This window comes from Syngnathoides biaculeatus, chromosome 8, assembly GCF_019802595.1.
Source record: "Syngnathoides biaculeatus isolate LvHL_M chromosome 8, ASM1980259v1, whole genome shotgun sequence".
Lineage (NCBI taxonomy): Eukaryota > Metazoa > Chordata > Actinopteri > Syngnathiformes > Syngnathidae > Syngnathoides > Syngnathoides biaculeatus.
The window spans coordinates 27127109-27153176 of NC_084647.1; the positions used below are offsets into that span (position 1 = coordinate 27127109).

Below are 26068 nucleotides of genomic sequence, written 5' to 3' on the forward strand. Positions count from 1 at the left end.
AATATCCAATGGCAAATATAAGCTCAGACACACTAAAATCCAAGTACAGCATTGCAATAATATTGACATATCCTGTACAAGACTAATAATCAAGTACAAACAAACATGAATCAAAAAGCTCTTTGCCAAAATGCTGTATGACTGACGGCTTGATGATCAATTACAGTTACATTTTACTACGATTATCACGATTTAAAAGATTGACATTGTTTGAGCAAAGCCTCTTATGAGGCACAAATTCTTCTAATTCTATTCAGTATCATGTATGATGTCACATGATAGCATATCAAGTGATATCGCAGCAACATCAAAGGCATGAATGATTAAATGAACATTTGATTCTCCTTTTATTTTCTTTTTGTGGATTTGTATTCCAAAACAGAATAATATGACAAAAAATATCCACTAGAAGCCACTTGAAGTGTGAGGACTCACATTCAAACTGAGTCAAAATACACAGAAATAGCAGTTTCTGGTCTGTTCTCTATCGGCGATCACACTGTGGGGCACCTCCCTAAAGAGGTACACCAAATGGTTTTATTTGGCATAATGAAAAAAACAAATCACAGGCATTTTTATGGGAAATTTGAACCTCCTTTGTGGAGACTGTTTCAAGGATTCTGCTAATTAATGTTGAAAGGAGAGGTTACAGTATGTCAATGAGGTATGGCAGCCTCATTGTTTCAACGTCAACGTATTTGGGGAAGGAACTTAAGGTAGCACGTTGCTGGTAGAAAGGGACTAGGAGTTTTATGGCTGCATATGTTTTGCGGTGACCTTAAATCAGGGTTAGGAGCAATACATTGTGCTTGATACCTAACCCTAATTGAGTAAGAGGCCAATCAATTGCCAAGAGCATCAGATATGCATTTAAATTGAGCTAAGCCATATGTGCAAAAAGTCATCATAAGAAAACCACCCACACAAGGGTTGAACAAAGAAAAAAAAATCACATTGAAATAAAAAAACAATATGTAAGTACAACAATCAAATTTCTATGAGAGAACACAATCGTCTACACATTACCGTTGACATGTAATTACCACAAATGTGCACAAACATGGCGTTAGGCATGCCAGGAAATCAGCATCAATTTCCTTGGGGCTGCAATGTTTTTTTTCTGAATGGTTAATTAAAGTGCCACTGACAGCAAAATATACATTTTAAAATAGGTATTGTTCTGAAAACTACATATAATATTATTCACTTTAATGTCTATACGAAAAAAAAAATGAGCGGGGAGCGTGTCATTATCACGCAAAGTTGCTGAAGTCTCACCCGACATCCCAGTGGCGGCCATATTGCCTGCAACGTCATTAGCAGATGTCACACTGGGACAGTCCCCATTGAGAAGACGCTGTTCCACCTGCTCTGGGAGATAAACAACGGAGATTTTCGGATTTTTCTGACCCCCCCTTCTGAGACTGAAGCTCATATTGAAGAAGAGAACATCTCAGAATTGAGTGAACTAACCGGAGCAATATTACCCTATCGTTTCGAGCCATATTTAGATGGCATATGTGGATTACTTCTAACTAACAACAGACAACCCGACAGACGGACATATTTAACATCCCTGACTTACATACTTTATGAAGTTATTATGACGCGTATCTTTTGTTACGTTGTGAGAGAAGGATTACGTCGTCTGACGCGGACGGATCTTTTGATTATTGGTGCTTTTGGACAAGTTGTTCAAGTTTGAGTGGTGACTATATGTCATTTGGCTAGTTAGCTCGTGTTACATGCCACTAAACGGTCTTTGTACTTCTATTTTGTTGTTGTTTTGTGTCATATTGTATTGTGTGTGATTAAATTGTCTTAAACGCAATACAAGTGCTTTGTTATATTTTGCCAGTTTGAGCAAGGGGATTTATTCTAAATGATCACGTTACATATGCTATAAACTGTGAGACAAATTGTCCCCTCTATCTATTATTTTTTTTAATAGCTCTATACACACCTACCTGTCATTTAGAACCCACAAAGTTCTCGTCCTTTGCACGTCCATTTTTCATGACGAATCGGGTGTTTTGGAAAAGTGTGAAGAGTAAATCCATCCTCCCGAGTGTTCGAGCAAAATCCAGCAATACAACGAGACGGCATTTTGGCTAACACGCTGGAAAAAAAAACAGTTACTTTCTCTCCGGTACAATAAATATAAACCAATATAAACACTCGACCCCACTATTGCAAAAAATGTCACTTCCTGGTTCTTCCTCAACGCAAAACCCGAGAGAGACTTTCCCTGGCAAGAGAAGAAAAAAATAACATACAGCAACATTCTGACTTGCTGTGGAAAAAAATGGATGGGTCCATTCTGGGTGACTATTTTTGGTTAAAAACAGTAAATTTTATGTTTTAGATGTCAGTGGCCCTTTAAACATGCAAGTTAGCCAGCGAGAGAGGTCTCGCTGTTGTTTGACAATTGCAAGTTGTGATTTTTTTTTTCCCCCTAATGTTTTTGGTTCAAATGAACTGACATCACATAAAATTAAGAATAAGGTAGTGTGCTAAGATAAAAGCCAGCAGAGACTTTTTTTTAACCATTTATTGCTATTATTCCTGCATGATACCATACCATAATAAATAATGTAATTTTTATTTCCAACTCAATCCATGCATGTCAAATCCAAGTTATATATCGTATTTGTATGCAACAATAGATGCACTCCTAAAATATTTTAAGCCTCTTCTTCCATTCAAGATGGAGAGCATAGGGGGATGATGCAAAGCAAGTTCCGGCACTGTTCAACATGTACTCAAATTTTTGACAAATGGTCCTATTTTTGCTCGTGGTGTACATCCTATGTGACGGGCAGTGTAACCAGAGGTGTATTAGCCCAGTGTTGGTGATTTTGTTGCTGAGGGTGGGCAGGCTGCACCACTGTGGGGGAATGCAGTCACCACCAAGCAAAGCTGCTCCTCTCCTTCCTTTTGAATGTGGCGCAATTGACAGCCTCAGCAGGGACATGATTCTGTTTACAGAATTATCACAGCAATTCGTGCCTGAGTGGAGCATTGTCACTGCTCTGGCCATGGTGTGACAACAGAGAATGTGAGCGCACAGCCTCACTAAATTAAAAATGAGCTGATGATAAACGCCTGCGAATTAAATATGACCAAGGACCATGATATTTGTCTGTCTGCGCCCCAATCAAATTAACCAAGGTTGCACTACACCAGTGTTTACAGCCAGGACTCGGATGTGGTCAAAGTAACCGTAAGTTTAGATCAACTTTCTGCTGCCAAATTCTCACACCGCCAGTTGCATCTCAAAGGGTACACACTTGCAGCACTGGAATGCCCAACTTCCCTCAGACCTGTCTGCCAAATGGGCAAACACCACAGAGAGCCTTGTGCTTGCTCGAAAGTCAATTCCCCATCATTTGTGCTCTGCTGCGGATGCCTTGTCAGCGAAAATAGTGTTTTTAACAGCAGTGAAGTTGTTTTTACTGTTGCGCGACAAATAAGGTATGGTGAGGGAGATTTACAACACTACTCACCTTCATCTTACTGTACACTTTTGAAAATTCATGTTTGAAGTTATAGTTGTCCATCTTGTTTTTTTTTGGGGGGGGGGGTTGCTTAAATAGGGTGGTTTGATTAAAAGACAATAACATACTGTAATGGACAGAAATGTTAAAATCCATCAATCCATTTTCATGCACTTATCTTCACTAGGGTGATGGGCATGTTGGAGCCCTTCTCAACTATATTCAGGCGAAAGGTCCGGTACACCCCGAACTGGTCACCATCGCAGGCACAAATAAACAACCATTTTTTCTCATGTTCACACCAAAAATGTGAAACATTTGTTACGAGCATGGGACATGGTGTAGGACCCAAATGCAGGACTCCGAGGGAGTGACATTATTTTGAAGGTGGTTTTTAATCCAGGCTGAGGTCATACAAAGATAGACAGTCCAAAAGAGGCAAAGGCACAAAAACACGTGGCAAAAGGCAAGGTCTAAAAACATGAAAACGAGGTCAAGACTTAACTAGAAATACAAATACAAAATTAGAAGTTTGTATACTTAAGAATACTAATGCAGTGTCATATGACAAACTGGCCACTAGTAACACACCATCCAAGGCTTAAATACATGGCATAATTAGAGCCCAAGAGGCGCAGGTGAGGAGGTGCCGCCGGAGGCAGCCACACACAGGGCAGTAGCCTGGTCAAGCCCCTGACAAATATAAATGTAATGAAATATTACCAATTCATCTAGGTGTTGTGATGGAATGACTGAGTAAAGGATGACTTGATTCAACATAATAAAGAACATAATAAAGAAATTAAAGTAATTAAATTACAAACAAAACAAATTTTACAGATTGTGGAACAGTTTGTATCCAACTTCTATCACCAGATTGTGTTTGTAATTTTAAACCAGACAAAATACATAAGAAAGCCTCCCACTAAGAAAAAAAATTGTTTTTTCAATTTTCATAGCTCTATCAAGTTGATTTGGTCAATTTTGCCTTATGAATCATTTCTTTTTAATCTGTCCTGCCTGTTCAAACAGCAGTTCAGAGGAGCCACCTTTTTTGGAGTGCTTGGAGGAGGTGCCTCCCACGGGAGAGTGCGCTCTTATTGGGGACTCTATTGTTCCCCTGGGGGACTTCAATGCTAACTTCCGTGCTCGTCACAAATTGTCCATAACGAACACTATGTTCAAGCATTAGGATGTCTAATATGCATGTGGGGCCAGGAAACCCTAGGTCACAGTTCAACGGTTGTGTCATCCATCTTGCGCATGTCTTGGACACACAAGTGAAGAGAGAGACGACGCTTCCAACTAATCACCCCCTGGTGGTGAGTTGGCTCCGATAGTGAAGGAAGATGATCTGTGCATCTGTACTTTTTGCAGATGTGGTTCCGTTGGATTCACCAAGCCGTGATCTCCAACTCTCACTGGAGCGGTTTTCAGCCCTGCTTGAAGTGGCTGGGATCAAAATCAGCACCTCCAGATCTCAAACAATGGTCCATGAACCATGGTTGATAAAGTGTGGAGTGCCCTCTCCTGGTCAGGTATGAGATCCTGCCCCAAATGAAGGACTTTATGTATCTTGTTCATAAGCAGGGGGAGAATGGAACAGGAGATTGACAGGCAGATCGGTGCAGTGTCTGCAGTGATGTGGAATTTGTATTATATTTGTAGCAAAGAAGGCGCTAAAACAAAAGTCAAAGCTTTCAATTTACCGGTCGACCTACGTTCCTCCTCTCTCCTACATTCTTGAGCTGTGGGTTGTGACCAAAAGAGCAATATGCCGAATACAAGCGGCCAAAATGAGTTTCCTCCGCAGGGTGTCCGGGGTCTTCCTGAGAGATAAGGTTAGAAACTCAGTCATCCGTGAGGGGCTCAGAGTAAAGGTGCTGCTCCTCTACATTGAGAGGAGCCAGATAAGGTACCTCGGATGCTTCCTCATTGCTTCCCTGGTGAGGAGTTTTAGGCATGTCCCACAAGGAGGAAACCCTGTCCCCAACCCAGGGCACAGTAAAAAGACCAGCTGGCCTCCGAATGCCTTGGTATCCCCCTGCAAGAGCTCAATGAAATAGCTGAGGGGAGGGAAGTTTATGCTTCCCTGGTAAAGGTACTGCCCGCATGACCCGACCTTGGATAAGGTTAGATAGATGTCTTGTTCAGATGTAGGGCTATGCAGGATTTTGGATCCTTTTGCCTTCTGTTGTGCTACAGAGGAGTTTGAAATACTCCCTCTGCTTATTTTTTTCATTATTATTCTGATGTTTCTTGAAAATGTACCTCGACAGAAACGAGCTTCAGGGGACAGATATCGGTGAGGACATGCAACAACTGATTAATAGGACAAGTTGGGAAAGGACAGAAGAAAGGATGACAGAAAATGTGGGAAATGAGATAAGCAGTGCTCCCGGAAAGTAGTGCAATGGGATGCTTTTATAGTGTCTAAACACCTGGAAGAACCTGTAAGTTGATATGTTAGTATGTCCTGTGATATTGCTGGTTTGCCCAGATCAAACACTTGAAGCCTGCAGCATGTTTATGGAACTTATTAGTGAATGAACGTTATATAACATGTATGTTTGTCAACTGTTGTACGGAGTTGCTGAGCCAACACATTGAGGAAGCAAGCCCAAGAGGACCCAGTCAGGGGGATACCACCCATTCCCCAGGACCCAGTGCCATCCACCAGCCCAACCAGAGCACCCAGCCCAGTCCCAGAGGAATGGGCAAGTGGATTGAAGCCCTGTCCCACCCCACATTCACACACACGCACAGCAGTTCTGCCTCGACTTGTGCCACGGGGGCTCTAACCCCCGACAGGGCCCAACACAGGAGCCAGCTGCCACCCGAAAAAAGTCACAGCCTACCAAAACAAGCCCATGTCAAGCACCTGCTGTGAGTAATGATGGGGAAGGACACCAGTACAAGGGAGAGAAAGGCGGGGACCAAAGAGGGGCAGGAAGAAGGAATACACACCACCCACCCTATTACTATGGTTACCAGATCCTCAACTGGCAACCATTATCACTGGGCAATGATGGAAGAAAGTTTATTAGACTTTCATAAGTAACATAACCATATACAGTCACTCATGCCATCATCATGTATAGGGGACCCTTTTCTTCCACGTGTCCTTTTAACACATTTATCCTGCCAGCACTTCTTCCATTACACTACATCAGTGATAATGGTGCCCACTCAAGAATTAGTCATGACATCCTCCACATCCCCAGTTGCTGACAGCTTTTTTTGACATATTTGGTCTGCACAATCAACAGGTCTCAGACCACTCATACTCATCCTCTTGCTAACCATCTCTGGTAACGCGCCTGCACATATATGCGCTTTTTGTCTCTACCCACATGTGACTCTCTTGAATGTGCATTCTTCTGTCCACATACCTGCGGCATTGCCTTGTGCTTTTGTCTCTGTTAATTTATTGCCGTGTGGTGGGTAATTTATCAGTAGGTGGCAAGGGGTGGCTAATATGTACTGTAAATATGTCTTGGTGGTGTGTCTTGTTATCTTCATGATTTTTCCTCTAAATTACTCTGATACTTCCCATGACATTGTACTTAAACTATAAAATAAGGAAAAAAATCTCTGAACGAGAATCCTGTGACCCCTTTTTCTTATAGTTTTCATTCTGGCGATATAAAGAATTTATCATCCCTCGCTAAATCCTCCACTCTAGAAATGTGTGCAGGTTTTCTTGTGCAGGTTTCCACTCCTTTACAGGATACATACCGGGAGGTAAAAAAAAATGTGATTGTACATAAGAGAGAATTTTGATGGTTTGGTCTGATTGCTTTGAAACATACTGCTTCCTGTTGTCCTTTGACAAGTAGGTGGCCAGTGAGTTTTTAATTTTCATGTTTGGTATTAATTCAAGCGTATCAAACTGCTTATTTTGATTTGAGTGTTGGCAAGCAATCTGACCTTTATGGTTTGAACACCTGGGTTTGACAACCCCTTGTAGACGGCCTTCTCTTTGGATGGAAACCGGACAAAATGCCGGGGGGCTCAACAGTTGAGAGAAAGGACCCTTGAGGCAGACAGCCTGAGGGCTTGAGAGTGTACACCGTGACAACATGTGCCAAGAGACAAGGTTGTGGTAAAAGGTCATGGCTAGCCAATTATAGTCTGTTAGCAAAAGAGATTACAGCTACAGTTTTAATTACAGCTTTGCTGTGTAACATAAATGATCATGAAAAGGGCATCATTTTTATAGTGTCTGAAATAAATCCCACAGGTGAGCAGGCAAGGATTGAAGTCATCCATTCCCAAATGTTGAAGATACCGCAGTACCTCCCTTCCACATGTACACAAAAAAGGAAAATAGACAATGTTTTAAACTGCAACCATGCACTCATGTGGAAATTTCAAAAAAGTTTCAACATATTGTGTAAATCGCAAACAGTAGAAGTGAATTGAAGAACAAGAGTTATTTTTCACAGATTCCACAAAGTTAAGTCCATTTTAAAATGTATTTGTCTTCACCAAACAGTTAGTTTTTGGTCCCTCCGTGAGAAGCTGAACTCAAAGCCCCAACTATTTTTCATTTACACAAAAGGCCTAATTTGCGAATAGTTAACAAATATGTCTAAATCTAACTCACTTCTCCTTTGCTGAGAAAGTTTATTCAATCCCTCTGTGCCATATTAAGATTTTGATTAGACAGCTTGCTAATTACACAGGTGTGTCTTGAGCTTCCCACAATAAAAAGCTACCGTACTCTAAAATACTTTGACATATATATATATATTTTTTTTTAACCTGTCATGTTTAGCATAGCCTTGCAGAGTGGTGGATCAGTATGCCTTTGTGCTGGAACAATTTTGCTGTAAAACAGGAGAGGTTGAAATATTCCCTATGCTTATTTTTAAGGTTTTTCAGTTCACCATCCATCCATTATCTGAGCTGCTTATCCTCACAAGGGTCTCGGGAGTGCTGGAGCCTATCCCAGCTATCGGGCAATAGGCTTGGTACACCCTGAACTGGGCACAGGGCACAGAGAAACAAACAACCATTCGCACTCACAATCACACTTAATGAGCAATTTATAGTCTTAAATGAATGCATGTTTTTTGGATGTGGGAGGAAACCAGAATTCCCAAAGAAAATACAAACTCCACATGGGTGGGGCTGGGATTTTAACCTGGTCTGGAAATAATTTTTTGCAAGGGGGCACATGAGAAAATAGAATTATGTCCGTTACCATTGATAATGAGAATTTTATTCTCAACTTGTTGTTGCATTGTAAAATGCATTAAATTATATTCTTTGAAGAGATGGTACGGGTAATTGGAATAAAAGTATTTTGTCAATACTTATTTAAATAGGGTGTGTGAAATTGGTGTGTATATCAAATGAGAAAATACTCCTTTAGAAGTAATGAACAAAATTAATCATCAGTGCTATTTACTTGTTAATCTCCATTAACACTAAAAATGTAACTTGTTTTCACCTCATTTTCACTTTTGAGTGAAAATAATCTTTCTCTTTTGGGCTTGAATAAGGAAGGTGAAATCTGGCTGAATGTCTGAGATGGCTATGTGAAGGACAGCTGAGAGGTCATCATCACTTACAGAGGATCTGTGTTTGGACTTATTGAACTTCATCAGTGAGAATGTCTGTCCACATGTGTAAATTGATCCATACAAGACTAGAATCTTCTGAGCATGCCTTCTCTGGTGTGAAAACATCTACTCTTTGAGGGAAGAGTAAAAATCCAGCAGTGAAATTGACCTTGCTCACATGTTCTGTCTCATTTTCCACCAAAAGTCCAACAAATTTAATTTATTTAATTAGATTTAATGCTCTTGCTTTTAAATTAAGGATTCTCGTTACAGGACAAACAACATGGTTAATTTTTAACAATGATTTACCTCACACTTCCTAATGTGTGGTACTGTACAATGTGTTAATTTCTGGACAGGGTTCTTTTCTGTCACCTTATCCTTCATTCTCTTCAAAAGTCCAACATTTTTCCCAGTCAAATTTGGACAAGCATCCGTTGTCACACATGCCGGCTGTTCCCATTTCAGTCTTAACTTGTCAAAACATGCCATTACCTCTTTGAACAAGTCACTCCCAGTGGTGGTCCCTTTTATTGATTCCATGGCTGCTGTTTCCTCCGTGATTTGAAAGTCTGCAGTTATTGCACGTAAGAAGATGAGCAGTGGGCAGTGTCACGTTCATCACAACCCTCATCAAACATTAGAGAAAAAATAGTTGGCTGCTCTGTTCTTCAGCTGAAGTTCCAAGTTTCCAGTGATGTCCTCAACCCGCCTCATTACAGTGCGCCAGGAGAATGGCACATTCTCAAATGCTCCCATTTTTCTCCAGACATATAAGCGCAACACAGTACAATAAGCAGTCCTTAATAAACTGTCCATCAGAAAACACCCTACACTTTTTGGGCAACTTTGTGAGAAATAACCAAACTTGTACTGACTGCCGCATCTCTGGCTGTGCAATATTTTGTAAAAAATCCTTGTTGGCTTCACAGTTTTGTTAGCAATGTATCACCTTGCGTGCTCACTGTCTCTTCATCAGACAAATTTCTGTATTTATCTTTGTTTGGTCATGTGATGGTAATTGAAATTGTAGACTTTTAACACAGCGACCTGTGTACCACAAATTAAGCACATGGCTTTACGTTAGACTTCCGTAAAGAAGTACTTGGCACTCCATTTATTTTTGAAAACACGGCATTTATCCACTTTTCTTTTCTTGCAATAAGCTGACAACTTGAGGTTAACCTAGCTAGCTAGCCATCATCACTTGTTACTACTTACCTACACTCCTAGCTCACTTCCCAAATGTGTGTGTTTACAAGAAAAAAATGGGAACAGAAGGGTGTCCAAAATAAAACCAAGACAGCTGTATTGCATGCACAGCATACAAATTGTTAAATGTATTTTCTAATTTATTATAGGCCACACGCAGGCCAGACAGGGTCATCCATTGGGCCGGATGTGGCCTGTGCGCTGCAGAATGCCCAGTCTGCTCTAAACAGTTGTTCACTGTGCTGCCAGTTTTTCAATCATTCTGTTTAAAATGGACCCAGACAGATAAATATTTTAGAGGACAGACAGAGGGACAAAGTGGGCAAGGGATCTTGAAGTGAAAACCACAGTTTAGATACTTTAACAGTAAACACTACAATTTATTTATAGATGAGGGGGTGGAAGGTGAGGCCCGATGAGATCAAACAATAACTAACAAAGAGAACCAGATAAGGAGGACAGAAAAGGGCAGGGCAGGATGTGTGGAAATTAGTAAAAGAGTGCTACCATTTAGTAGTGTGGCAGGATTCTTGTTTAGTGTCTAAATACCTGTAAGAACCAGTGAGTTTATGTGTAAGTATAACCTGTATCGTTTCAAGTGATTCCAGCACAAGTGATTAAAGTCTGCAGTGTTTCAATCAAACTTATTTGAGAATGAACATCATGTGATGTGTGTCAGTGAACCGGTGTACAGAGCTGCTGAACTGGCACATGAAGGAAGGATGATGCAGGCTGGCAACCAGCAATGTTAATCTTCAGTGTATAACCGTTGGGCACAATGCATGACCACTACAAAATGCTCCCAGAAGTCAGCAGCACAGGCCCAGATCCATACAGGATAACCATGGAGGAATAATGGGAGGTGTTGAGGATGTCAGTGAATTTAATTGGAGGACGTTATTGATAAGATAAGCATAGACATAATTAAGTACACATTTTGGGCTTCCGCTCTAGGATATTGTGGTAGTCTTTAGTGGAGACAAGATGTCTTTTTACCCTGTGCAGCCAGCTGTATTATCAACTCACTCTGCACTGAATCATCTGACATCTCTGCCGGTATCAGTGTTGTGTGCGTTGCATTCAGCCCCTCTATTGTCTGTCACCAGCCCCATGAATGTGAACGGTGAGTCGATGGATATCCCACTGATATTTCTTCTATATCATTTTACATCAGATTACAGAGAGCTGTGGATTATTGTCCACACACTTTGTCCAGTCCTTTGCTGTCTCCACATTACTCAGCCTTGCCAGTGCTTACACATTACACTAGGGACTCCTGTGCGGATACTCCACCCACTAGTCCCTTTGGAACCTCAAATCCAAAAGCATATGATTCTTTTTGCTCCTACCGTAGTATACAGGGATATGTGGGCTTTGCAAAAGTATTTAATAAACTGGACTTTTCTAGTAGTCTTAAACCAGAACAGTCTAGTTGTGATGGATTCAATGGCCTGAGAATCAAATAACCTTGATGAATGAAAATATTCACAAGCACCCTTTGCAGGATGAAACCTTAGCAATTAAGGTTTATCCCTCTAAACCCCAACACTTTGTTTACCGTGACGTTTATGACACTTTTTTATTCCAATTTACATACTCTGCTTTACATGGCTTGACTTGCAAAAGATGCTTTTTAATTGAGATAAGCAGGCTACACTCACTGGCCAGTTAACTAGTTCTCGTACCTGGTCAGCTGAGGTTCCCACCATGCTAAACTGATATTATATGGTGACGTAAACCTCTCTTGGTTGCGCATTTGTCTCGCAGATCAAGATGAAATTTGAGAAAAAAGGTCATGGCTGCTTTGTTGTTCTTAATTCTGTATGTCTCTATATTTTACCAGGGCAGCACCGTCTGCAGGACAAAATTTCCCTGGGTGTTTTTTTTATCCACTTGGGCAAATAAAGCTGATTCTGATTCTAATTACTCTCAAAATCCAGGTTATTTAGAAAAGCCTTACTTAACAATAATGTCACAAAATCACCAAATCAGAAGATTTATTAATCCCACAGCAGGGAAATCTGAAGAAATATACTAGAAATAGAAGACTAATATTTACCTTACAACATTGTTACCTAACCTCTGACAGTAGTGTATGCCAGAGCCTCCATTTTTTAGTAGTGATTCATTTTCTTTTTTCCCCCAAGTCTCCTCCTGAATCAATGTTGTCAACAGAGACATGAGACATAAGAACATTCGTACTTTAGTCAAGTCAGCCCAATTTTCTAACCCCTAAAATAGTCTCAAAGAGCATTATGGACCAACACTCCACAAAAATCAACGACTTCCCCTATCTGGTCAAGGAAACCTCCAATTAAACAATTACGAGGTAAAACCCCTAAGGATGACCAGACTGGAATGGATGTCAAAAGGGCAACATTTTTTACATGATCTGATCCTGTACAATGCCGTTTTAAACCACGTGAGAGTCCATTTAATGAAGTGAAGCACTGCAGGCAGGGAAGCCTCAGGAAGTGTTTCTACTCAGGACCTGTCACAGTCAGTTGATGCAGAATCCTTCACAACCACCCTTCCAGTGAAAAGGTCCTCCTCAGATCTTGTTTTAGTGGGGTGATGCAGAATTCTCACAGCCACCTAAGTACCCTGTCAGAGCAGAAGAGGGGGTGAGTAGAGAGAAGTGGCAGTAGAACAGGCCAAAATGCAGATGTTCCAGATGTGTTCCTTTTTTGCTTGTACGTGTATATCCAGTCCTGATGCTCTCAGTGAGGTACAGTCACCAATCTCCTGCAGTAGTATTTTGAAAGAAAAAACTATGATGGTTACTGGAATGCAGACATTTCCATTAATCTTACTTTTTGGTTTTTTTTTTTGTTTTAATTCACAGGACAGTCCAAAACCAATTTCTGTGTTAAAACAAATGTAATGGCTGAATACAGTATGAGATGACTGGGTTCCTGGACTACTTCTGGCTTGATGATAATGATCCCCAGCTTCAGGCAAACACTGGCACACTGTAATTGTAATTGATTCCTCAGTTGCTCTCCTTAGACATTTATTGAGCACGGCTGTGGGAATTTTGGCTCCCCTCGGATACAACCTTTCAGTGTCCAAACATGTCATCCTTCCTCTGCCTAAATGTCTCTCTCAGTGCTTACAATCTCCTTGATTTTATCCCTGATCTTTCTCATCTTTTCAAAAGTACTTAAATTCTCTTGAGGGCAACCGATTTCCCCCTCATCACAGTGTGAGTTTTTGCCACTTCAGGTGGATGAGTGCAGCTCCCTCTGGACCACTTTGTCCAAGTTATGAGTTTTCAAAATGTGAATCCTAACAGGAAGCTTTGAAGACTGCTACTTCCAGTCATACAAAAGACCCTGAGATGATTCTGTCACACTCATCCCGTTCAAGGCAAAGCAAAGACTATAAAGGATGAATGAAAACACTGAGCTGACATCAATCGCATACCAGCTGCATTAAAGTCAGTTATGAACAACGACAATGGTCATGGTGCCCACAGATGCTGCCATCATTCCAAAACATAGGCCTTATTTTGTGTTTTGATGAGACCGGTGTCCTTTCTAGAGTGAATCCTTTTGCATATGATTCACATCATTTTCCCACTCATCCAGCCATTCAATGACCCCTCTGCTTTGCATAACTGCATCTATATTTATAACACTAACGCTCATTTATTCAGTCTCCTTCATTTGTCATCACACTTTTTCTCATTCTCACTGACCTCTGACAATTTATGAAAAATAGGCTGTGATTTAATCATTATCTAATTAAGATTTAATGTGACTACAGGGGGAAACAATATTGTTTTTATATGTCTATTCACAGCCGTATTTAGAAAGAATTTAAAAAGCAAATGACAGCCAAAGAAAACAAATACAGCACACAAAAACCTTACTTGAACATTGTGTTATGTTCCTTTTCCAGATCCGATACTATACATAGCTGCGTCATTGTGACATAGAATACAAAGAGACATGATTATTCACAATGTACTGTACATGACATGTCAAGGTGGTTCGAACATCTGCCTCACCGTCGAGAGGCTTTGCTTACAGTTTTGGCTCAGACCTTCTGATGTGGGCTTTTTGTTTTCTACTTGTTTTTTCTGGGTACTCTAACTTCCTGACACTTCCTAACGTTAGGTTAATTGTAGACGTACTGTGTAAAAATTAGAGTGTGAATGGTTCTCTATACATAGTCTATGTGTCCTGCGATTGGCTAGCAACCAATCCAAAGTGAACCTCGCCTGCTGCCCAGAGGTCAGGGCCAGCAACAGTTGGTACAGAAATTGGATGGATGGAGATTCTGCTCCTCGTTTTAAGTCATAACTTTGTTTTAGGCCTTCACTTCAGTGCCTCCGTAGTTCTCCATGACGGTTGTATGAATTTGATTGCTTTATTTAATACTACTTGGTTTCTAAAATGGTTTCTTTCTCACCACATTTTCTTCTCTTAACCTTTCCTCAAACTATCTGCTGGTTTCCTTTGACCTTCCAGAGAATTACATGCCTCTATCTGGAGGCCCAGGCCTGTTGAGGGAGATAGGCCGACTGACAGTTAATGACACCCACTGAGAGTGGAAATTCCCCAAAGGCTGTTGTCTTGTTTTTTTTTTTTTTTCTGCCATATTTTAATCCCACAGGTCCTAAATTCAAACCACAACTGCCACATTATTCCTATTTCCTTGATAATAACCATCATCCCATCTCTATTGTCCTTGTGCCGTACCCTTCATCCGCAGTGTGTGTCAACCGCCATCTGTTGATACAAACCAATCGGCCAAAGCGTATTCAGAGGCAAATTTGATGCAATATTATATGCTTAAAGACACGTCCAAGAATTGAGACTCATAGTTGCTTCTTCAGTAAACTATTACTCTTTTCCATTGTTTTTTTTTTTTAGCTTCCCCTTTACTGATGGGACATTACACCACTTTATAACGAATAATAAATAGTTTTCATACATTGTTTAATAGCGTATTTCCTCAATTTGTTTACCGTACTGTAGAAGAAAGCAAGGGCACCTATTTTCAAATTTTGAGTAACTGCGGACCGGGAGTGGTTTAGACAGGTGTTGGTCCTTTTGTAGACTAGCACAGTCCAGTGAATAATGCTACGTACCTACCAGACATGGAAGATGTCTTCACCTAGTGTCCTTCTCTTGAGTTTGTTTGCATGAGATATTTGGACACATTGAAAGTGCATGCACTTAATCAGCAATGTAAGATCAGTAAGGGGCGGAGTTTCCACTCTGCGTGTAAAAATTATTTTCCTGACAAGCTCACCTCATCCCAGCTTTGACGGTTTGTGTGAATTTGTGTATGCCCTTGTCATCCGTGTCATTTGCAACCCACCCCCCACGGATTCACATCGTTCTGCACAAAATGCATTAAGTTTTATGCAATCACGCCACATGAAATGCCCCAAACGCTTCCGGGGTGGCTGACTTAGTTTCCCGCCAATCAAAGCAGATCCTCCCATTCCCTTTAAATTTGACACAATGACAGTCTCGACGGCTGTGGTTCAGTAGGTAGGGCGGGTCGTCTAGGGACCCATGGGTAGATTGTTCAAATCCCGGCTCTGACTGTACGCTTGTCAAAGTGTCCTTGAGCAAGACAACAGCGAGCCTCCGAGCGCCTTGCATGGCAGCAGTCGCCCATTGGTGTATGAATCTGTATGAGTAGGTGAATGTGAGTATTTGGGCACTGTGATAGAATAGATAAACCACTATATAAATGCAGTCCATTTACCATCATGGTGGAATCAGATGATCTATAATCGCAGCAATCTGTGCATGAGTGGAGCATTGTCACTGCAATGGCTATTGTGTGGGAACTGACAGTATGAACGGGTACCCTTATTTAACACAGAATGAGATGCTGAGAACCGCCTGTTCACAGACCTCAGTATCTGTCTGTCTGTGCCCCATCAAATTCAGGAACATTGTATTACACCAGTTGCGCCAGAAATTAGACATGGTCTGAGGAGGTAAACATATAGGCTGACTTCCTGTATTCCACTATGCAAGTTGTGATTAGTAAAATTATCCATCCAGTCTATGCACTGCTTACCCTCACTCGCAGCTGTGCCTCTTCCATTGTGACTTTGGGCAAGAGGCGGGCTGCACCCTGAACTGGCTCCCAGCTAAGCACAGACCACATATAGACAAACAACTATTCCCACTCACATTCATGAGTTCAGTAATTTTTTTTTTTTCAGTTCATGCATGTTTTTCAAATTGAGGAAGGGTGGATACCGAATTTGAACCCACAACCCCTAAATTGTGAGAGGGAAGCCGGAACCATTCGGGTGCCGTGCCACTCAGTCAACTCACGGGAAAATATATATTTTTTGTGGTACTGTATTTCGTCCATCATTGTGACATGGGTAAAGGATACACTTACATTTAATGACCAAAGTATTATTTCCAAAAATGTCACATGTTTTTCTTGCAACTGCACATCCCATAGAAAAACTACATGCATTGTCCTTGTACTCTTCTTTTTTTTTTTTTTTTTAAATGTAACCATAGTTCGATGTATGTTTTATAAAGCTCATCTGTTAAAGTGCTTTTGAACTGCAAAGGTGCTGGAGCAAAGTCCATTGTGTACTGTCTTATTGTGCATCCATCTTTTATTCCTTTGAAACCCTACAGCCTTTTAAGGATGATGTCATCATTGTGGCCAGCTTTGACAGTAACTATGCAAGACACCACACAATATGCATTTCCAGGGCTGTCATCATGTTACGATTCAGAAGGGTTGATCTTTTCATGAATGAATCAATGAATGGATGAAAGTGAGTTACCCAGTAGCTTCCTTTCACTGCCGCCACTGCTGCAATGTCCTCAAATCATGACGGGCCATGGGTGCCTTCAACCAATTTAAGACCACGTTACAGCATTACCGTTTTGAACTGACCTAAGAAAACTACTACATTGAGGACATTTTTACTTCCATAAAGCCCAAAAGCGTGACAGTGAATGGTATTGTTTTGTTAGATGGTTGAGTGGCTGTAAACACAGTCGATTAAGATGGGCTTTTGTGTAGGGATAATCATGTACCATGAAAGAATTCCTGGTATTCTCGAGCCATCTATTTTCTATACCACTTGTACTGTTCAGGGTCAATGGGATCTGGAGGCAATCTCAGCTGACTCCAAGCTAAAGCCGGACAAGAAGCTGGACTGGTTGCCAGTCAGTCACAGGGCAAATATAGCGACCAAGGCCCATTAACACTCACATTCTCGTCATCACTGCGTGAGGAACTTAACAGACGCAGCATTCATTGAAATCAGGCAAATGTGCAACAACAACAATCTTATCTCATTCTGCATGAACAAACATTAGCCTACATGGCTAGATGGACCCTTGAGCTAAGCCTTTTTTTTTTTTTACTTTTGTGCCTAAATTTTCTGATGTCAATATCAAACTATGCAGCCCATATCACAAAATAATTAAAAAAAAGAAAGATACCATCCAATCATCTTTTTGAACAGTTTTTCATCCTCTTTCAGTCAAGCAGTGGCGTGCAATCAAATAGAAAACTGGTTTACCTTCGCAGAGGGGTGTGCTCATTGTACTTATATTTTAGTATTCTAGAATGCTTTTTGTTCACCCTTTCTGTTTGTCAACAAAATTCTCCAAACCACCCATTTTAATTGTAACGTCAGTAACTTGAAATGTCAAGGACGGTACATTTACAATAATTTTGTTACTCATTGGTGACAGTTTTGTTTTATTCTCCATTGCGTTCGTATTAGGCAGTGCCAGCACATTTTTCTGAAACAAATTGAACTCAAACTGTACTCTAATGCTACTAACTTTCACCACTTCACTTCTGTCTGTTAATGAAAAGTGAAAGGCTACATCTGACTACAATGCCATCTATACTGATCTTCTGACATTGGTATTCTGTGTTTTGTTTCTGGAGATAAGCCCACTTCCGTGATTCGAAGGGTTCAGTGAACCGTGCTTTCTTGCTCTGTATTTACATGACAACCATCGTTCCCTCACGTTGGCACCACTGTCAAATGTAAGCCATTCCCTCTGATGTCGAAATTCTTGCCAGCAGCTATGGAGCGTGGAAGAGGATTAGTAGCTATAACGACATTAGGATTTGGAGTGTTGGTCTTTGCCCAGCTGATTTAATTTTTTTTTCCATCGAATAATTGCTTTCTGAGTTTGCAGGCCCTTAAACATTGGCATTGAAAATTAAACAAAAGATAAGAGAAGGGTGAGCGTGCAGTCCAACGTCTTATTTCAAACAGTGTGGGACCTCGACCTCCGGCAGCATCTACTTTTGTATGTCTGGCATGTCGTCGATTTACTCTCAGAGGCAGTGGAGTGGGCGGGCTGGTGCCATCCAGACAGCTCATGTCTGCGTGACCTGACTTGTTTTGAAAAAGCCTGCCAGACTGTTTGATGTCACACACTCTCTCCCTTCAAAACCATTTTTTGGGGGGTGCGGTGAGGGGTTGCACCTCTGTTATCACAGTAAACACCCTTTTGAATTAGTGACTCAGTTCTCAATGAATGATTGTGATTTATTGCAACAATATAACACTCATAACTATTCTGTAATGTGTGCCTTTGTCCTTTGATATTCAAGAGTGTGTTGTTGTCACACTTTTTTTGCTTATCTCCGACAATTTTGTCTTTTTTGAGACCTGCCACTCCCCATGTGACCTGGCCGTGTCTGTTTCATCAGTCTGAGTGCTCGCCTGACAGGTGAACTGCTGGTGCATTTTACGCACTGTCGATGTCCTGTAATCACGCTGACATTATCAAAGCAAACTGAGTGTGGAGTCCTTTTACAAACTTCCGAGTAATGCAATTTTACTTTCACTTAAATATTTAAAATGTTGATAGCAAGGCAGATGAACTGTCAGGGCAGCCGCCTCACAGTTATGTGGTCCTGGGTTTGAATCTTGCCTCTGGCTTTCTTCTGTGGAGGTTCTGTTTTCTCTGTGGTTGTGTGGGTTTTTTCCTGGTACTTCCTCCCACATTCGAAAAATGTGCATGTTAGGTTATTTGAAGACTTGTTGTCCATAACTGTGAATTTCAGTCAGGTGTTTGGAGTTCCAGATTCACAGCAGTAGTACATTTGCCTCAGAATATAAATTCATCTATTTTCTATACAGCTTTGCCTGTTTACCATTAAGCGGTCCCGGAACCAACCCCAGTTAATTTCAGGCGAAAAGGAGACTGCACCCTTGGCTGGTCACCAGTAAATCGCAGGGCACATAACGAGACAGACAACCTTTTCCATTCACATTCCCATATTCACTGAGTGGGAACTGAACTCAACCTGCCTGTTCCCACATAAACTGAATAACCTTTCACACCATTCATGAAGCTTAGATAATACACATCACAGTATTTAGGTCTTGTGAAAAATGTCCATTTTAATTGTTCTTGGGATTGCAACATAGTTTCTTCATACATTCAACATAATTCAAAGGTAAGGAACGATTTAAAATAGCATTAGAACTGAATGTGTTGGAATGATGTTTCTGAATGTAGCATGCTTGGGTGAACATATGAGTTAAACAAATACAATATTATAGTATATATATTTGAAAATATTTTAGTGGATTTTGTGAAATGAACTCATTCACAGCCAGATGATTTTTACTTGACATCAAGACCTGTAGAGAATTATGTTCTGTGAGAATATACAAACAAACAACCTTTACGAAGAGGTTAGTCTTCTTTCACTTGAAAAAAGCTTGTTCCAAGGTTTTTCCATTTTTTTTTTTTGTAATCAGCAGTAGAACTTGGGTTGGTTTTACACACACACACAGACACACACACACATATATATATATATATATATATATATATATATATATATAATATATATATATATATATAAATTGATAGATATAGATATATATGTACACATATAACTCTTTATGGGAATGCATGGTGTCGCAGCTGTAAAGTGTTGGCCTCACAGTTCATTCCCAGCCCCACCTGTGTGTAGTTTGCATGTTCTCTCTGTGCCTGCATGGATTTTATCCTCCCACATCCCAAAAACATGCAACATTAATAGGACACTCTAAATTGGCGCAAGGTGTGATTGTGAGTGTGACTGTTGTCTATCTCTATGTCCCCTGCAATTGGCTGGGAACCAGTTCAGAGGATAAGCAGTTCAGAAAATGGATTGATGGATATTCTTTTGATGGCAAAAGGCATCCCAGTCCCAAAACAGAGATCTCTCTCTCCCTCCTGCTTCACTGACTACCGTCTGTTAGCACTCACTTCCAATCGATGAAATGCTTCAAGCAGCTAGTCATGCTCCACATCAAGTCCCCCCATCCTCCCTGGCCCCCTTCCAGTTTGCATATCTGATGCAGACACCGTCTCTTCTGTTCTCCTCTCTGCCCTTACACACCTGGACTCCCAAGGACTTGTATGTCGGACTTCTGTTCATAGACTTCAACTCAACATCCAATGCCATTATCCCTCAACTACTGATCTTCAAATTGGACAAGCCTGGGCTCAACACTTCGATATGCATATTAATTGTAGTCTCTATGAGTGTCACAAATGCTGTTGTAGTGCATACACCTGACTTTGGTGCGGGCAGTGTGGGTTGAATTCCCGCTCAGTGCTGATGTAATGTGGCCTGCGACAGTCTAGTGACCGGTTCAACGTGTAGTCTGCCCTTTTCCTGAAGTTAGCTCGGATGAGCTCCGGCACTCCCGTGACCCTTGCAAGGATAAGCGGCTCAGACAGTGGATGGATGAATAAAACTGATTATTATAGAGGCTACGGGGGGTAAAGTGACCAACTGGTTATCACATTTGCCTTACAGTTCTGAGGACCCGGGTTCAAATCTGGCCTCGCCTGTCTGGAGTTTGCGTGTTCTACCCATGCCTGCGTGGGTTTTCTCCATGTACTCCAGTTTCTTTCCATATTCCAAAAACATGCATGGTAGGTTAATTGAAGATTCTAACTGTAGATGCAAATGGTTGTGTGTTTATGTATCTAGCAATTTGCTGGTCACCAGTTCTGGATGTACCCTACTTCTCGCCTGAAAGTAGTTGGGATAGGTTCTAGCATGGCTGCGACCCTCGTGAGGATAAGCGGTACGGAAAATGGATGGATGAATAAAATCTACATAATTTTGATGTTGTTAATATGTCATTTCTTTTCAGTGGCATTGACTCTTTAGGGAAATGAACAACAAAAACGACATGCCTATTGTTTTGGAACAAAGAGTATTTGAGCCCCATGCATTTATTGACTCAAAATACAAATACAGTTCTGCTTCATCACTCACTGTTGCCTAAACAGAAACCTATGAACCATTAAAAAGCCAGCCGTCCTATTAGTGTGATGGTACAGAAAATAAAATGAAGGGGTCCTTTTTTTTTTAATCAAGCTCATCCGCAAACCCTGTGGTGCACACCACTGGAGGAAGTGCATGTAGTGTCTTACATAATTACAAAACCTTGTTCTCAGAAGACAAGGCGGCAAGAAATTGACTTCCTGTCGTCACATAATGTAGTTAACTAAAAATAAATTGGGCTGATGTTGAAGTTGCATTAATGTGAGACTGAATGCTCAAATAACAGACGGTACTGGATTTCATATTGTTGTAATGTATTTTGCAGTCCAATGAAATGGAAGGCAAATCACTTTGTCACTGTAGAATACAGTAAAATCTGCCCCTTAACTTGAATAGTTGAATTGTTAACTGTAAAAACTGGGATAGGTAATCATTTACTTGAAAATCCTTAATCGACTGTGGAGAATAATGAGTTATTTCATTGCTTAACATGATGTCGCCCCTCTTAGCAAACTAAGTAAAAACTGAACAGCTCAACTATGTACGTTCTAATGATAATGACTATCAAAATGAAACATATATGGTCTCCTTGTGCCTGCAAGGGTTTTCTCCGGGCACTCCGGTTTTCTCCCACATCCCAAAAACATGCAACATTAATTGGACACTAAATTGCCCCTAGCTGTCATTATGAGTGCAAATGGTTGTTCGTCTCTGTGTGCTCTGCGATTGGCTGGGAACCAGTTCAGGTTGTACCACGCCTTTTGCCCCAAACATAGCTAGGATATGCTCCAGTGCTCCCGTGACCCTTTGGAGGATAGGCGGCTTGGAAAATGAATGAAACATGAATTGTCTTTTAGGTTATTTTAATTGCAACTGAAATGTTGAAATGTAAACTTTTTAATGTTTGAAAAATCATTTATGTACATCATTCGCCATTGTACTTTACAATTTGCTGTAAGGACACTGAACTCTGTATGCCAAAGAAGCCATTTTGAATTGCAAGTCAGTAACATTTCACATTAAGAAAAATATTCAAGTGATTCCTTTTCATTCCCACCATTCAATCACACTGGCCTTGCGTTGTAGAGAGAGAATAAAACTTACAAACCTATTGAAAGTAGACACTGTAGCTAGTAGCTAAATCGAGGTGCCCCGAGAGAGTACTTCTCTGTATGTCAGCTATGAGGTTTTCATCCTTTATATGCTCTTTTCTCCGTACTTCCTCGAATCACATCATGAATTGCAAACCTTGATCAAGTGGTACTTTTTCAGCGTGTGTGTTCTTTTATTTTTTAACAAAGTCCTAATCTTATGATGCCGCTTCCAAAAGATACTCTTTTCTTTATGTTCGGTCCTTTTCCAGACTAGCCAGCTCACTCATTTGTTTGGGGAAAAAAAAAAAAAAATCCACAATTTATGTCGATCCAAGAGCGGTCCGTGTGGAAAGCGGACGCCTGCAGTTCGAAATGGAGGTCGCACTGCGCAAGGCAGGGCTAGACGTCGCCTGAGTCACCTGAGAAACGTTCTGGTCGGGAGAGCGGAGTTATGCTGGCATGGGAGGGCTCCGTAACAGGCGGAACGGGTGGACTCGGAGCGACAGGTGGAGTGACCATCATCGGCGTAGCAGCCGAGCTAGCTTGGGATGCTAGCCACGGCTCCATCCGGGCACAGATCTCATGGAGACGTTGATTCGTTACCTGGAGAGCAGCCTCCTGCTCAGCCAGGCGTCTGCTCTGAAACTGCAACGATCGGCGGATGACTTCGGAGTCGGCTGGGTCCATGTTGTGGCCAGATCGTTCTGTCACGAACGAGGCTCGAGGGCGGACCCAAATCCACGACTCCAGAGGCAAGCAGGTAGTGTACAGAAAGACTTTATTCGGTCCGTGGTCAATGATCAGCGAGTCAGTCAGGAAAAGCAGCAGTATCAGAAGAGGCAGGCTTACTAGGACGGTCAGGGAACAGGGAAGGGTCGGTACACGGTAGGTCAGGTATACGGGAGTGCGGGAACGAGGCATGGGAATCAACGATCTGGCAGAGGACTAGTTGTCCCCCGTGTCCTATAAGTACCGGGTGTAATCAGCCGAAAAGGGGTGCAGGTGTGTGCCGACTAATTGTCTGACCACGCCCAGCCTGGGGAGGATGCCAGGGGCATGACAAATTTTTGTATTTTGGACACGACCAAATGAGCCAAGCAACTAGCCTCCATAGGTGCAGTCAAAACCTTCACAATTTCCTGCACAACCTTTGCTCATACAGTACAATACTTTATAGATGGTGGACATTTTACTTAATTTTTTTGCATCACTGCACCCCAACTGTAAATGTATTTTCGAGTCTTAATTTTTTTGATGCAAAAGGTGCAGTGTGTGAAAGTGATAAAACGCTGCAAGTTCCCTGTCAGTGCTTTTGAATAAAACATGACCTAAAGAGAAAGTCCATTCCAAATGAAAGTCATGTCAATGCACTCTTCAAACTTCTTTGATCAAAAGTCAAGTCTGGGAACTACTCACCATTTTACCATCATATAATAGGTTTTCCCTTCTTTTCCACCCATGAGCACATTGCCATTAAAAACAACATACAGTGCGCTTCAACTAGTTCATTCAAGGGTTGCATTTAGCACTTGGACAGCTGGAGACTTAACAACTTGGTTATTAAACGAGCAAGGCCATTTCTCAAAAGGATAATGACTTTCTTACCCTTGAGTGACACTTTTCCGAAACATTTTTAAACTGAGAGCATTTACTATATGTCGAAGTCATGGCGAAAGTGAGGCTGCATCATAGTTTTTTTTTTTTTTTTTTGTCTGTAAGAGACTGCTAACCATCATAGAACATCAACCCAATTGCATTGTTAACTGTAAACGCCTCGATTCTGACAGTCGGTTAGCTCATGTTACTCCTGGCAAAACAAAACATCCAGTTTCCCTCTGTAAGGTGAATTGGCAGGTGCAAGAGTGGAAACATTTTCATTTTAAAGTCCCCTTCCATCAAAATGATTTTTCTTCTACTGTTTTATGCTTGACATTGCTTAAAATTTGTGTCGGAATTCATTTAAGTTTGAAATCAATGCGGTTTCTGTATTGCAGGGGTGTCGCCCTACTCATCTCTGTTCCAAGTCACATAATAGCTATGGTTTCCCTTGATGGATCATTATGACTGCAAACCCATATAAATATATGGTCGCCTGTAGCGTGAATCGGTTATTCAATAAATTGATTTAATTTATTTTAAGATCATGAAAGGAAACGCCAGCAGTACCTCACACGACTACAGGTCAGATAAAGTTAAACTACCGTGTTATTACCGGTAACTAGTATATGATCTCCATTGTTAAAGTGCGCAACATGTTATGTTATTTGTTACAAACAGGTCCTAACAACAACAACAACAATAAAAAGATCTTGATAAATCAGTATTTTCTGGAGGGTTGCTATGCTAATGTACTTTGAGCAGTTCTCTAAATTTTGAGGTTAAAATCTTTGATTCAATTCACACAAACAGCACATTCTAGCTATTTGATCAAGTTGAATTTATAATTCTACAAATTCAGAGAAAAAATGCAATCAAACGGAAAAGGGAGGAAAATATATTCTAAGGTGAGACAAATAGAAAAGGGTGACAGGGTGAACTGCCCAAGGTGAATAGTTAGTAAGTACTTTTACGGGGTAAGGGTAAGATTCATGAGATATCCCCACCCGTAATAATGAACCCGATATGTGGTGTACCAGTTCATACTTAATTTGGGCAATAGTAAAGAATGGTTTGAGGCAGCGGCCAAGGATCTAGGAAGAAGTTTTTGTCATGCTCCTGGCACCCAGCCAAGCTGGGCGGGGCCAGGCAATCAGCACTCACACACCTGCACCTCATGAACCCTAATGACTCTCAGTATATATAGGACCTGGGGGACGACTAGTCCTCCGCCAGATCGTTGTCTTTAATGCCTCGTTCCCGCACTCCTGTTTGCCTGACTTCTGCCTTCTGTGTACCGACCCTTGTCAGTCCCCTGACCACCCTTGTAAGCCTGCCGCTACTAGTACTTCTGTTCGTTTGGACGGACTTGCTGGTAACCGACCTCGGAACAAATAAAGACCTCCTTTGTACTATCTGCCTGCCTCTTGATTTGTGCATTTGGGTCTGCCCTCGAGCCTCGTTCGTGACAGTTTTTACCTGAGCGCAGACTTGAGGGAAGAAAACATCCATCCATCTATCAGCTTTGCCAAAATCGGCTGGGCTTCCGAGGCAGATCAGTAGTTTGGCCTCATGGCCAAAACCGGGGTTCCACTTTGGTCATCATGGCCAACAGTCGTTCGGTGACTACTGTACACAGTGTCAGCCAGCAGGAGGGAGGAAAATAAAAGATAAAAAGATTAAATGGGGCAGTGCCAGCTCAGAGAGGTGCCACCTAGGTCGAAACCTAATGCCCCAAGATGTCAGGAACCAGAGCAAGAACAAGAGCTTCTCTTTTGAAGCAGGACTAGACCTTTTCCCTTTAAATTTCCCATAAAATAAATAA

At 41.3% G+C, this 26068-nt stretch overlaps 1 protein-coding gene across 6 annotated transcripts in view; it reads left to right on the forward strand.

Annotated features, from left to right (window-relative positions):
- grik4 (glutamate receptor, ionotropic, kainate 4) overlaps window positions 1–26068 on the forward strand; it is a 255732-nt gene that overhangs the window by 30360 nt on the left and 199304 nt on the right. Inside the window, exon 2 of one of the 6 annotated variants that reach the window (XM_061827588.1) lies at window positions 4875–5035. The exons of the other annotated variants lie outside the window; for them this stretch is intronic. Coding sequence (XP_061683572.1) covers window positions 4999–5035 — 37 coding nt within the window. The 5' untranslated portion in view covers window positions 4875–4998. The remainder of the gene's footprint in view (window positions 1–4874; window positions 5036–26068) is intronic. 6 annotated transcript variants of the gene reach the window in all.